The sequence below is a fragment of the Haemaphysalis longicornis genome, unplaced genomic scaffold (genome assembly GCF_048455015.1).
Source record: "Haemaphysalis longicornis isolate Haplotype H1 unplaced genomic scaffold, Haemaphysalis longicornis Haplotype H1 scaffold_4, whole genome shotgun sequence".
Classification (NCBI taxonomy): Eukaryota; Metazoa; Arthropoda; class Arachnida; order Ixodida; family Ixodidae; genus Haemaphysalis; species Haemaphysalis longicornis.
The window spans coordinates 46198355-46213007 of NW_027526361.1; the positions used below are offsets into that span (position 1 = coordinate 46198355).

The 14653-nt window shown below is 46.5% G+C and overlaps 1 protein-coding gene across 2 annotated transcripts in view; it reads left to right on the plus strand.

Annotated features, from left to right (window-relative positions):
- Positions 1–14653, plus strand: part of Rabx4 (RAS oncogene family member RabX4) — a 124047-nt gene that overhangs the window by 105144 nt on the left and 4250 nt on the right. Inside the window, exons 4-6 of one of the 2 annotated variants that reach the window (XM_077706622.1) lie at positions 1925–2002; positions 9040–9129; positions 13543–13674. In XM_077706622.1, the coding sequence (XP_077562748.1) occupies positions 1925–2002; positions 9040–9129; positions 13543–13674 (300 nt within the window). The remainder of the gene's footprint in view (positions 1–1924; positions 2003–9039; positions 9130–13542; positions 13675–14653) is intronic. The other variant, XM_077706623.1, reaches the window with a different exon arrangement.

The window sequence follows — 14653 nt, forward strand, 5'->3', positions numbered from 1 at the left end:
AGCGACCCATACGGTATAAGAAAGGAACCGTTACGTCTCGTATCACCCCGGAAGGGCGGCTTATATCCCGCATGGCTGCAAGTACGGCTTTTACCGCTCGCTCCATTGTCAGCAAACTACACCCTTCCAGGCGGGTCGCGGCGCTGTGCACACATATCTCGCACTAAACGGCTCGTGCACGCGTTCGCCGCGCTAATACCACTCAGCGCCGCGCCGCCGAGAGCAACGCTCTGTTGAACACTGCGACGAATCTGCCGCCTCTCAGCGCGGGCATCGGCCGTGCGTGTACGCGAAGAAAGCTTCTCGGCGGTATGTCTTTGTGCAATCCCCCTAATTGCTTCTCTTGAATAGACACTTCTTGTTTTGTCTTTCAGGAAGTGTAATTCGCGCTTATTCGCTTTCTTTTAGGGCGGAAGAAGAAGAAAAAAGAAACATATTGCTTCCGCGGCAAAACGTCGTGCACGACGGATGTTGTACACTTGCTTACCGAAGCTTTGTGGAAGAGCCCGCCTCTTTTTCCGACCCACTGGTTTGTGACGCGATCGCTGGCCGTTTACCAGCGCCCGTGAACTTTGGGCGCAAATGGGTTGCCTCATTTTCTCCGAGTAGTATATGTCCCGCCATGACTGTATTTCTTAAGTTTCAAGATTGCTACAAAATGCGAGCTTCAGGAAGCGAGAAGAGCACGTCTGTTGGAGTCGCCCGAACACTGGGCATTCGAAGGCTTGCAAATCATTCTTAAACGGCGGAAGTGAAACAGGGGCACGTAACCATCGGGAAACACGCACAACGGAGATCGCTCTGCTGTTACGCTTCTCATGCCACGAAGAGCTAACTAGCTCGAGTTTTGCGCGCCTTTTATTTGTCTTCGGATTAAGCTCTTACCGACGTGTAACTAAGGTAATAATGCTTGCAGTTAAACCGGCATGCAAAGTGTCTATATTTGGCTGCTGTTACATATGGAAGTTTTCTTTCTTTCTTTTTTTTTTTTTTGCAGTTTAAACGCAAATGAATGTTGTTTCTCACATCATACTGCAGGTTTTAGCCTCACTATGCTCTCAGACTTATTAGAGTATATACCCTTTATCCAGAAGTAATGAGTACCGCGCAAAAATTAAAATCGTTTTTTATAATACACATAAAGCTTTTCTTGTAAAACTCATGAGCCATCGCAGTAAGACATCATTAGAAACATGTATGCAATGTCAAATCACCTTGTTTTTTTTCTTTTCTTTTGCCGGTGGGTTGATTAGTTGATTTATTTTTTTGTGAATAAACTTCTACGCCACTTCTACGCTCCAACGCCGTGTGACCTTTAATATTTGTATGCTCTTCATTTTGTTCTTTTGCCATGTGTGCTAGCAAGCCTTTCTCAGAAATTTGCTAGATACTAGTGTATGCTTCCCTTCGGAGGAAGAAGTTGTTTGTGACCGCCGCGAGGTGCTCTTTGCCTCGTTGTCTCCAGCAGCGATAGGCTATTTACAAAGTTGTGTTGCTTTCTGCACTATATGTGTCTGAAATAAGTAAATGTATATTGTGAAAAGTGACTTAGATGATACTGAACTGAGACCGATAACCTGTCATTTCGTAAATAAATGAATCTGAATGAAATACTGGTACTGAGAACGAAAATGGCAGAATCTAAAAATAGGCGAAACCAGCCGTGAAGAAATCAACTACCCAACAAGTTTACCCTCCGGGAAAGCGCGCTGCCGTGAAGTAAAGGGCATATGTTTCAAGATGATAAAATTACGAACTGAACACAACGTTCACTTCCTCTTTAACATTTCGATGTACTCAATTTAGCGATTGCTGCTGGGTTTCATTATATCCCAAAATATCTGAGCTGGAAGGCAGTGATCACAAGTAATCACCTATTGTCCGGTGTGTGTTTGCCTCCCCCTCCCCCTTTTTTTCCCCCCAGGGCATTCTTATTATGTATGACGTCACAAACATGGACTCGTTCAATCACCTGTCCTACTGGTTCCGGAATATCGAAGAGGTAAGCTTCAAATAATGTCCGTACATTCTTGTTCTATTTTTACAACGCGATGATCTGGGCGGTAAGATTCACGAAATCTGAAAAGTTATCTCGTACAGTTCTAGCCGAAGGCCAAACCTCGCTGGATGCAGAATTCCAGGGCCCCGGACAATGAAGGCCTGTATATTGAAAGATAACTCCATGGACATGCCGCATTTTCGCTGTTTGCGCAACAGTTACCTAGATTTATGAAACGCCCTGCAACGCAGCTAGTGTTGAATGTTTAGTGCTTCGCGTGATGTATTAATTTTGAAAAGTTGTTTCGGCAGCTTGCTGAACGACACGGGGGCGGCATTCTCGTGTTTTGTCCGTTTTGTGTCCGTTTCAAAAGCGTCCGTTTTGAGCAAGCCCTAATTGGCTAAAAGCGAACACCCGGATGTGACGCCGTGCAAGCGCGGCGAAGCTATGAGCCGCCAGAGTTACTCAATATTCGCCGCGAGCTCGACATGTAGGTGGCGACAGCGTCGCGCTGCTAGTGTGGATGCTCCGCTGAGCGGCCCGTAAGAATGCACACTGTGGGCGCGCTTCGTGCCTTTTTCTCGCCGTATGTGCGCACGAAAGGTGCAAACAAGAGTGGTATGCTGTAGTTCGGTTCCTCAACGTTCAATGTGTAGCATGGAAGCGGCAGTCAGTTTTCAATACTACGCCAAAAAAAGCGACGACTCATCGGGAATCTCAGAATGGCCGTAATTGTGACAATGAACTTGTACGCTGTGGCTCGTAGCAAGCTCATTCTTTCCAGACTATGGCTTTGAGCCTTCAATAAAAGCATAAATAGAAACAAATCAGGAAGCCTCGATCTCTGAAATTCAGTTTACAACGGCAATCTCAATCGCTTTCACTGGTAGCATGACGCATTCTTGCATTTGTGGGATGCCCTGAAATGGTAACACTACTTAACTGCCCCGAAATTCCTTCTAAGAGCTTACGATATTTTTTGTGTGTTCAAAAGGCAACATAAGATTACTGAATTTTGATCAGTGCAGAGATATAAATGTAACTGCCCTAACGGGTCTTTCAAATGAAATTTTAGCGACTCTGAAGGAAGGTTTGATGAATAACGGTTTCGGATCACTTATTTACGGCTTTCGTCACAAGTGAACTTGCGAATTGAATTGTCAACGCACGCAGTACAATCAACATCTCATGTTTAGCTAGGTTTTCGTAAAGTGACAAGCAGGTTTACAGTGCGCAAACCAAGCTTCTGGGACCTCACAGTGAGCACAAATTTTCTGTTACGGCTGCTCTGTTGACCATTTGCGTTACTTTTAAAGTCTAACAGGTGCCTGCAACAGCGAGATGTGTGTTTGCATTCTTGCGTATAAGGTCGCTTACGAACCCTAAAGATGGCAATAAATGAAGTTGCGCTGTTGCAGATGTAGTAAAACATTTCCTTTTTATTTCTCATTGCGAATCAGCGCAACGGTTTCCCGGTAACTACTTTGTTTTGTAAACTGAATATCGCCTTTGTCTTGGCATTTACTTCTTGAGGACTGGTTAAAAAATAAAATTCTGTGCATTTCGTTTTTTTTTTTTTCGGGAAGGGGGGGGGGGGGGTTCTGCCAACGTTGCAAGAGCAGCGAGAAGAGAACGCATGTAACGCGAAAAGCCAAACTATGGTTATCACTATTACTTACAATCGAAACTACACTAGGCGTCGTGTTCTGTTGCGGCGAAAAAGCAGTACTTTACCACGTATTTTCAAAACTGATTAACCCCCCTTTTGGTCCGAGACTGCCCAGGAATTGTGGCTCGCCTTTTTCAAAATTGTATTGAAAGCAAGCATTGTGGGGAAAAAAAAAACCAGCGAGTCATGGCACACACCCCTCACACATGTGGGCAACAACGTGCATTATATTACACGTTTTTTCCTCTTTCTTTAAACTTAGGCTACCTTAAGAGGTTAAGACGTGACCATATTAGGCATTTGGTTATGCTGAGTGAGACACGTTTCTGGACAAGGTGATTCATGTCGGATTTGAAAATGATATATATGAAAATGACACACGGAATGCCACATGACAGACGCAAACTCACAACTGCTTAATAACCGAAAAATCCCCCCTAAATACTCTTGCGCATCCATAGAAACGTATTTTAAATAATACGCAAAATTAGCAACTCGATACAGTTGAATAAATGTTTATTCCTCATCCTTAGTATAAACAATGACTGTCCAAAAATAGTATTTATTTTAGAAAAGGTACGGGAAGGACACGATCACACAGTCGCTTGCGGATGTAAAATACGTGTCAGGTAATGTATGGGTGATAGCGCACGGGTCGTGTGCAGTGTAAATGTTTTTGTTTGTTTCTTCTTTCTATAAGGACACAGCGCAATTTTACAAGGGTGTGGAATTTGCACGCGTATGCACAGGTCTTGTCGCTTCTTACCCGTTTCGCGTACTAAACTTTTATCCTTTTAATAATCACCACGCCACCTTCAAAAAGCACCCTTCGACGTTCCCGAAACGGCAGACGACTGCACTCAACAATAAGAAAAGTGCAATGTGTGGAAGCAATGTTTATAACACGTTTCATACTCAAGCGGTGACCACGGCGAAGATGTTTCGTGGAATTAAACCAGCGCATTAACCCGCAACGGCCGCTGATTCTTGCGTTTCTAGAGGAAACGAGCACGCAGAGGTTACTATGTCATTGCTTACTGCCAAACGAGCACGCATATTGGTTGTTTTGTCGTGTGCAGCACGCCTCTTGCGCCGCACGCAACGTGAAAAAGCAGACGACGCGAGAGCGCCATCCACACTCACGGCCGGACTCGACTCTCCTCCTCCCGCGAGGAGGAGAGTCGAGTCCGGCCGTGCCACACTAGGAGCGGTTCGTCCCGCCGCCGCCAGGGGCCGACTGTGTTCGCGCTCGGGGCGACGATTTAGAGCAGACGATTTTTAGCCGCCTTGTTGTTGGTTCGCTGGCAGGACAAAAAGCTCGTAAAAGATAGTTTAAAAAGGGTTTATTCGTTTACAATGTGTTTGCAAAAACAGTTGCGCAGAAGTCAACCCAAAACCAGCCTACAACTGGAAGTACGTCACAATAAAACAGACGCTAAACGTCCGGACGTTTTCAATTCGGACAAACACGGAAATACCGCCCCGGGTTTTCGTGCGAAATTTCCATGCCACCGTCTTGAAACATGGATGCTCCGCAGTGATTCTAATTCGCTTGTGCCGGCTGAATAGAGTAAAGTGAACAGTTAAATTACACGGCGGGCAGGCGCATTTAGTGTCGTCTACCTGTGCAGAAATTGAAAGCATCTGCAAAGCTTGGTTTTGCTTGAGCACAGAGGGCCCACGACACTGTTGACCTTTTACAAGGGACCAGGCTGACGCAGGGGATGCCTTTTTTTCTCTCTCTCTCTCTTTCAAAATAATGTTAGTTGTCATTAGTGCCTTCTTTCCGTAAATTACACGTTTGCCTCTTCTTGGCACGAAAAGTCGAATCTTTTGAAAAGGTTCGCACGGATAGAGCCCACAATCCCAAGCTAAAATGATGGTTGAGGCAGGCTCGTCCAAAAATCGTGCAGATTTGACGAAGCCTTTTGTAGCAATAGAAACAGCTCAAAGGAGCTCACAAGATCGGGATTTGCGCTAGCTTATTACCCAGGGACTGTTACGCAGTCTGAAGCAAGATATCGCACGGTGCGCCCCGTATTTAGGCATGCATTGTTAAGAGGAATCTGCTGAAATATACAGCGCAGCGCACACTGCAGCCGCGCACACCGTACACGTGTATACTCTGGCACGACAAAGTCCTCTCGGCAACGTAAGAACCTCCGGAGACGTGCAAAGGTCCCTTCGGGGTTGGCCTCCGGCTGACCTCTCCTGCTACAGCGTGCGCAACAGCGTTCCTCTGATGTCCGTCCGCCGGCAAACCTTTGTGCCGCGCTGCGGTGGAAAATCCTCTTAGCATCATCCGCGGCGGCCCGCATTCCAGCTCGTATGCGAGGCTTATAGTCACATTCGGTCGGGGATTTGCCTGACAGATCCCGCCTGGGCCTGGGCGAGGCCGCGCAATTTCGCAAGTGCATGCTTTCTCTCGAGGCATATTATTCGGTCGCGGTTTCAGATCACTCTAGGCGAGGCGCTGCACAAAAGGGGAGCTTTGAAGGGACCTAGCGGCTTGTGCTTACGACTCGGAAGGTGCCAATAAATCGAGTTCTTACGTCACGGAACGCTGAAGAAGTTCGCGCACAGGTCATTCACCACAGCGCGGGTTGTGCTGGGGTAGACACTAAATATTGGTTGGCATAGTGTCCCATGCTAACAGGGCTTACGTTAAAGTGCGACGTAGAACGCCGGACTTTAAACAAACTGCGTTGCTAACCGCTGAAGCTATTTCTTGTCGTCACCACGCCCAGTCTCCCTTTCCCTGTCCGTAACTCAAGAATTCCTCGTAAAACAGGTTCGCCTCCTTGTGATCGTACGCTATTAAGCATATCTTCTCAATCAAGGTGCGCGTTGGCGGGCACACTCGCGCCCAAATTGCGCGCTCTAACCAGAGGAATGATTAGTCAGTGGACTCGAAATAATATAGGCTCGTCTATATGGTAAAGCGAAGTGTGTCTTAATGGCTTAAATATGTGAACAGCAAAGAAAGACAGTGTAGTACGTGTTGCAGATCTTTAGACAAGCCGGGATGGCCTCCCGTATACGGACGAAACGCTTTCCTTTCTCTTTAAATGAAGGAAATATTTCTGCTTGTTCTCCACTGTAGCGGTGGACCCTTTTCTTCTTTAGATTTGTTTTATACCTCTCCGCGAGACGAGAACAATACCGGAAAAACAAATGCCGGACAATTCAAACGACTGCAAGACTTCGAAAGCTTTGCACGCGATAATACATGTACCACGTCCAGCCACCGCTGTAGTCTATATATCAGGGACGAGACAGATGCGCATGCGCACTTTTGATACAATTTCGTTTTCCTGCGCCAGGCTGCTCCAAAAGCATGAAAATTGCAGAACTTGCGCCAAACTGCTCCAAAATAGCTTGAAAAGCAACCATTTTGACCCCATAGCTTGAAGTTCATTAAAGGCGAAAAAGGCGGAGTTGACAACAGGATTTTCCGTAGGTGGGGAAGTTTTTAGCGGAGACGGGGTGATATGGTAGTGGTATCGTTAGGTCAGCCGAGCCCTCATCTTCTGCCTTCCAGTCACCTCTTTTATTTTTGCTCATTCTCAAACGCACAAACGGCGAAAAAAGAATAATGGTAAATGAAAGCAAACAATAACTTTTAAAGCGCGATTAACTCCCCGGCCGGGTTCGCTAATACGCCCTTGACGTTTGGGCGTCACTTTGGCAACAAAAGGCATGTTTGCCATGCGAAGCGGCTGCTGCTTAGTTCAAACGGTTCAAGAGTACTGTTCAAACGCTCAATGGGCTTCGCCGATATTTTTTTTCCTTGTTTAGGTTACGTGGCCAGCATTGTTCCCGTTTTGTCATGTCATCTTTTGTGGTACTGAACAGTGGCATTACGGTGGAGATAATGCTTGAGAACGTGCGCCATATATTACGGGTGGTTGCGCGGCACGAAAGACGGAGTTCACAGGTTATTAATTAAAAACAACGCCGTGCCCGTGACCTCACCGTGGGGTGTCGTTGAGCGTGATATGCGGTGTCTGCGTTTCTTATCAGGGTTCGTGAAGTGAACTTCTGGAATCCTTGCGATGTTATAGAACGACGAGTTATTATGACGAATTTATGGCGCAAAGAACGGGGACAAGAAAGAAAATATACAGCACAGCGCTACTTCCAAGTTGGAAGTAGCGCTGTGTTGTGTGTCCTCTTTCTTGTCCCCGTTCTTTGCGCCATGAATCCGGCAAAATCGCCACACCAACTTGCCCAAGAATCCGTACTCGTGAGTTATTATGGCTGCATTTCACAGCTGACTCGTGAGCCTGGGGAATACAACGGTTGAGCGCCAGTTGCAGCCCGCGCTGTATTGCTGCGATGTTATCGGTCTGCACCTGACAGTAGGACTGGTTACTATTGTACTTGGTTAATAATAATTGATGTATGTATGTATGCGAAAGGCGAGGTGGCCAAACATAGCAAATACGATCATGGTGAACGTACATTTCGGAGATTAAAATGGCATGGCTGGTGAGGTACCGTACAACGACCGCAACTCACTATGCCCAACTTTTGCCGTGGCTCTACACTCGTTCATACAACGCAGTCTGGGATTACAAAATTAATTTCAGCGTTCGAATGTCCATAAAAGCCCCTTATAATTGCAGCGTTTGCAATTTGTTATTTTAAACGACCTTTTATATTGTGTATGCATACAGCATCAATAAAATTTAAGAAAGTGCAGTTCGTACCTTGTGATACTCTGTTAAAAAAAAAACTTTCTGCAAAGCCTGTAACAGTGTTTTTTGTAATCAAAACCAATTAAAAAGTGTACTTTCCCCCTAAGTTGCTACAAATTTGATTTTTTTAGGCTCCTAGGATGAAGTATTAAATGTCGTTAACTGCTCCAAATTGAGGTTCTTCAGTTCTGAAATTGAGATTTTACTGTTCCAAAAACTGCTCCCAAATTTGTTCCAGCTGTCTCACCCCTGGTCTATAAAAAGAAGGAGACACAATTTCTAAGAAGTTTCATCCGATCAAGAATCTCTTTATGGCTATTATTGCATGCCTTTCGGCTGTGACTATGGCAGGTAGAAACGGCAGGTAGAAACATGGGGCATACCTATCAGGAGCACGGATTCAGGGCTTTTCCAAAAGCGATGCAACTATCTACATAATGTGGCACACGGGCATCCCAGTTGTTGTGGTTCAGGGTATATCATCCGACCTCCCGAGCTCGGAATTTGCACGCTCGTCCATGGAGACATCGAGTGCAAGGTCTGTTGTTAAGTATATAGAGTGTGCGAACGCCTTCTTTGCGATAACCGATATTAATGTTCGCTCGTGTCGTTGTGCACACCTATCATGCATCTGAGTTTGCGTGATATCCTTTTTGTTATCTCTCCCACAGAACGCGTCGCCGGAGGTGGTTAAAGTCCTGGTGGGGAACAAGTGTGACGCAACGCACATGCGCCAAGTGGAAAAGGACCGAGGAGAAAAGGTCAGTGCGAGAAGATGAATGCCTATAGCCCCTCAATTTCAGCTATGCGGGCTGAACAGCTGCATATATGAAGGAGCGTTAAAAAGGGGGAATTATATTTGGCCTCATCCCGCGGGCTTTTGCTTACGTCTTTGAGTGAATGTTTGCTGTTACATCGAATGTCCGTGGTGCGTATACTGCGGCACGTTACATCGATATCTTTAAAGTCATGTTACAGCAACGATCGGCGCATCGCAATGAGTGCGCAATGCATCCAGCGAAGTTTGAGAGTAGGGGGCAGCGCAATGCACGGGACGAAGCGAAGTCGAGGCGAACACAAGCGCTTACTAGCAACCAAACGATTAATTGCATCGGGGCGCCAGTTTTATGCATGCTGGTCGACCACCAAAAACAACAAGGAAGGAAGAATGAGGGTTAGGGGAGAATTAAGGAACGAGATAAAGCCACACCAAAATTATTCCTAAAAAACGCACATGAATGGTGACAGGACACGCGTGTCAAATTTCAGCGAATCTCTTTCTCGATGAGCGAGACGGTCGGTGTACTAATATTACAATAATCTTCACCGTGCTGAACAATGCAAAAAGCCTCGTAAATCTCGCGTGCCTTCCGCTCCCGATAACGGCCCGAAACACTGCATTTTTCAAACAACGGCGTGCAGATGTTATTATGCTCGAGTGCAGATCTCAAGTGGTGTACAGCATCCCACTGAATTGCAAAAAGTGCTGCATAGGCCGGACGGGCCGTTGCATCCGCGAACACGCCAATGCGCTCAATGGGTCTGTTGGCGGTCACCTTGCATGCTGCGCACTGCAAAAGTTGTGGCTGCACGCCATTGTTTGAAAAATGCAGCATATTGGGCCGTTATCGGGAGCAGAAGACACGCAAGATTTACGAGGTTTTTCGCATGGTTCGGCACGGTGAAGATTGTAATAGTACACCGAGCGCCTTGCTCATCGAGAAAGAGATTCGCTATCTCAAAACTTGACACGTGTGTCCTGTCACCGTTGCTGTGCGTTTTTTCAGGAATGATTTTGGTGCGGCATTACCTTGTTCCTCCCTACCCCTCCTTCTTTCTTCCTTGTTGTTTTTGGAGGTCGACCAGCATGTATAAAACTGGCGCCCCGATGCAATAAATCATTTGGTTGTTAGTAAGCGCTTGTGTTTGTCTTGTCTTCGCTTCGTCCCGTTCATTGCGCTGCAGCCCCCTACTCTCAAAGTTATGCACCAACCGGCTCAAGCTTCGACTCTTCTGACATCCAGCGAAGCCTAACTTCGGAATTTGTCAGAAAGGCAGGAGCAGTAACCTGTAGTAATTGAAACAACAGGCGCCCCCAAGCACAAATAAAAAAGTTTTACGCACAAAAAATTCAAGAAAGTTCACAGAGATCTGCTTGTTTCGACGCCTGTTTTTCTCTCTCTTTTGCGTTTTGATTTACAATCTAATTAATAATATTGGACTAAACGTTTTGATAACGTTGTACATACATGAATATCTCCTGTTACTAAGCTACGGAGCTTCGAAAGATCGAAACACCATAAGCCGCAGTTTTTGTAAAATTTCGTTTTACGAGCATTTGCCACCTCGCTTTCGAAAGAGGAGAAAGGAGCTACCCTTTCTTGCATGAAAATTGCGAAGTCAGTGTCAGCAGGCAATATGGAATGCGTCGCTGCTTAGTTACGTCACGCGGATGAGGCAATGTCGCCTCGATGCTGCAGCCGTCGTACCGTCATCGTGACTATATATTAGCAGTGACTGCACAGACATCATACCTGAACTCCTGCCTTGTTCATCCCTCACCGTCGAAAATGCGGAACTCCATTGCATAACAATGTTGGGATTTTTTTTTTTTTTTGATCGCGTATGTTGTACGTCTAGTCACCGAATCGCCCATTCCTTCGTTTGCTAGCGCCTGAGTCCCGTCACAGATTTCGCGAAGTTTCATGTGGGCAGGACTACCAACCTTCTGGAACATCGCCCTGTGACGAAGGTCGCGTGGAAGGTAAAGCGAACCAAATTTAAGGGGCGCGTAAATTAAGCGCACCATTTCAACGTTGCGGGCTTGGAAGGCGGCTTTCGTGTACTTGCCCGCCGCCATTAGTATACGCGCTGCAACCGCCGACGCGTTTTAACCGAGCGCTCGTTATGTTAAGCAGCACAACGCAAACTGACCCGCCACGGTGGCTCAGTGGCTGAGATTCCCGGCCGCGGCGGCCACTTTTCTGATGGAGGCGAAAAGCAAAAACGCCCGTGTGTACGAGATTTTGGCGCACGTTAAAGATCCCCAGGTGGTCAAAATTAATTCAGAGCCCCACACTACCACGCGCCTCATCGCCTGCGTTGCGTTGGCGCGTTAAACCCCACAATCAATCAATCAATCAATCAATCAATCAATCAATCAATCAATCAATCAATCAATCAATCAATCAATCAATCAATCAATCAATCAATCAATCAATCAATCAATCAATCAATCAATCAATCAATCAATCAATCAATCAATCAACCAAACATTGCTTGAGCTATTCAAATGCGAGGCATTGCGTTGCAAAATCCTCTTCCTGGTTCTTGCGCCACAATGAGCGCAGTCATTTTGCTCTGAAATTTCTCCGCCGCCTTCCAGCATAATAACTTGGAAAGTTCGGTAATTTCCGCTTTTAAAAACGTAACCTTACAGCTTATTATTTCTTTAAAGCAGCTTCACGAAACGTACAGCTATTGCGATGTTGCTCGCCGTAATTCCTCTCAATATTAAGTAACTAATAATTTTATTTCTTAAAAGTGAGTGAGTGGTCCGAGTCACTTGGAACGACCTGCGCGCTTGAACTGAGTGTCCGCATTACGTACCCCCCCCCCCCCCCCCCCCCGCGCACACACACACACACACACACACTCCTACGCGCCGTTTTTCGCTGACCATTACGCAAAGCAAACGCGACACCCTCTACGGCGGCTCGAAATGGTGTCGCGAGTGCCACAGGTCGAAGCCGCCGCTGCTCGCTTTTCGGAAACCCCAGCGAAGTCATTGACATAGGGTCGACGAATCGCATTACGCAACGCGTACACGCGTTGATCGGTGCCAGCGACAGCGCACCGATACGACGGCGCTCCGCGAAGTATGCCGTGCGCGCCGGGGGTAAAGGAAAGCGACGGGCGGCGCACGTGTGTTTACCGTGCTGCCTCTATGCCCCGCACGCACGCGATCGGCATGAGGCGACATGGAGCGCCGATAACCGGCCGCACGCCACGCGGGCACCCTGCAGGTCACGAAGGGTGTCCCGGAGAGATAAACAAGAGCAGTCGCTAGAGTTTGCCTTCCATTTCGAGAACGCGCGAGGAATTCGGAGAGGTTCCTACGGGGTCCCGTTTGAAAGAGCCGCCAGGCTTCCACGGGGAAGATCGAAACAATGGTGGAGAGTTTAGGTATATGCACTCCCTGCGCCGCACTGCCCTTCTTTCCTCGTTATGTCACCCCTATTTTTTTATTTCAAAGGCGGGTTTCACGAGGGGGTTGGTATCTACGAGAAGGAGAAGTAAACACTTATTTGAGCGATATAGGGTATGAGGACAGGGATGTGGTCAGCCTCCTAAGTACAGGAGGCCGCGTGCGTGCGCTGAAACCAGGGCTCGTTGCTCCAGGGCTTCTTGAACTTCCGGCGCCGAGCTGGTTAGCGCAGACTCACACTGCTCATGGGTTGGTTTGTTAATGGGATTGACGTTAAGTGGGCAAGAGAATGCGAGATGTATACGTCGTAAGCGGTGAGTTGCAGTGTGGGCAGTTCGGTGAGATGAGGTTTGGTGATATCTTCGAGAGGATTATGTGATTCTAGAATGTTTATTTGCAGTCCTTGGAGTATGTAAAAGAGCTTATTGATTCCTCTGTCACAGGAATCGTTAAAACACGAAAGTGAAATGTGCAGCAAAATCTGAAGCTGAGCATGATTTGCGGGTCGGCGGCTGTCTTGTGGGTGTGCTTGGCGAGCGACGTCTTGCTGGTGGGTCGCTTTGGCAAAGGTGTACTGGCGTCATTTCCGTGACGGATATGACGTCAGTGAAATCTTGGTGTATCCCGGCATAAAACACTTTCGTGTTAAAATATAAAACCCGAAAACGAACCCCAAGTATAATGCACTCTTTAGTACTAAGGGTTGCTTCCCCGCAAGAAGACCCTTTGTGCAGCGGTGCACCCTTTACAGGACGCTTGCTTTGATGTACATGACGTCATCTCTGTGACGGATATGACGTCATTGAAATCTTTGTGTATCCAGGAATAAAACACTTTCGTGTTAAAAAAAAGCTTCATTGGTGCGTTCACTGATCTTCAACGGTACGTGTATCGCTCTGCGTCGCTCTAAAAGGCCGACCTTAACCATTATTACCTGTGTCTCGCTTTTTTCCCCTCTTGGGCACAGATAGCGGAGAGCTTCGAGATCCCGTTCTTCGAGTGCAGCTGCAAGCAGAACACCAACATCCAGGAGGCCTTCGTCACCCTCGCCAGGAAAATACGCGAGCAGAGAGAGCAGAGGGTGATCGTCGCTCCTCTAGTATCGAACGTTTTTATTATCCTTATTTCTCGTTACGCTTTACTTTACCTCACGTTTGTGTCGCCTTGGTTGGGAGCTCAGCGCGGCTTACGCGCAGCACTTGTTTCTTTCTCTATCTTTTTTGTTTGAAGGGGGTTGAGGGGAGGGAGGAAGCGTTCCCAGGCTAGCCCTTGACAGCTACGTCCATGGTGCAGCGGGTTCAAGCTTAACCAATAAAGGCAACGGTTGGGCTAGTGGTTTATTTAGTGGCTGTAGTCATGGGCAATGCGGGTACAGTGCACGGAAAGTCTACATCGACTTCCGAGCGGACAGACGCACTTACAGCTTACAAGCGAGGTAGTCGGCAGCAACTACGTTCGACTCCATCGGAGATCGGAGTCGAAAATCCACGATATATATATATATATATATATATATATATATATATATATATATATATATATATATATATATATATATATATATATATATATATATATATATATATATATATATATATATATATATAACGCATCAGAATAAGAAATGAGGGGCTCGTTGAAAGTAAGACAGAAATAAGGGTTGGAACTTGGCAGTGAAGCAAACCTCGGAAAGCAAAGGGGAGGATGTGGTAGGTAATTGAAACAGATAAATAATTTGGAAAGAAAGAAAGAAAGTGGAGAAAAAATGCCCACCAGGTGGGATCCGAACCCACGACCTCTAGAATACCGGTCTCCACTTTCTTTCTCCACTCACTTTCTCCACTTTCTTTCTTTTTTTCCAAATTCTTTATCTGTTTTAATTACCTACCACATCCTCCCCTTTGCTTTCCGAGGTTTTCTTGACTGCCAACCCTTATTTCTGTCTTACTTTCAACGAGCCCCTCATTTCTTATTCTGATTCGTTATATATATATATATATATATATATATATACTATGGGCTTGCGTCGAAACGTCACGACAGTCAATTTGGATACCTCACAAACTGACCATTGCATG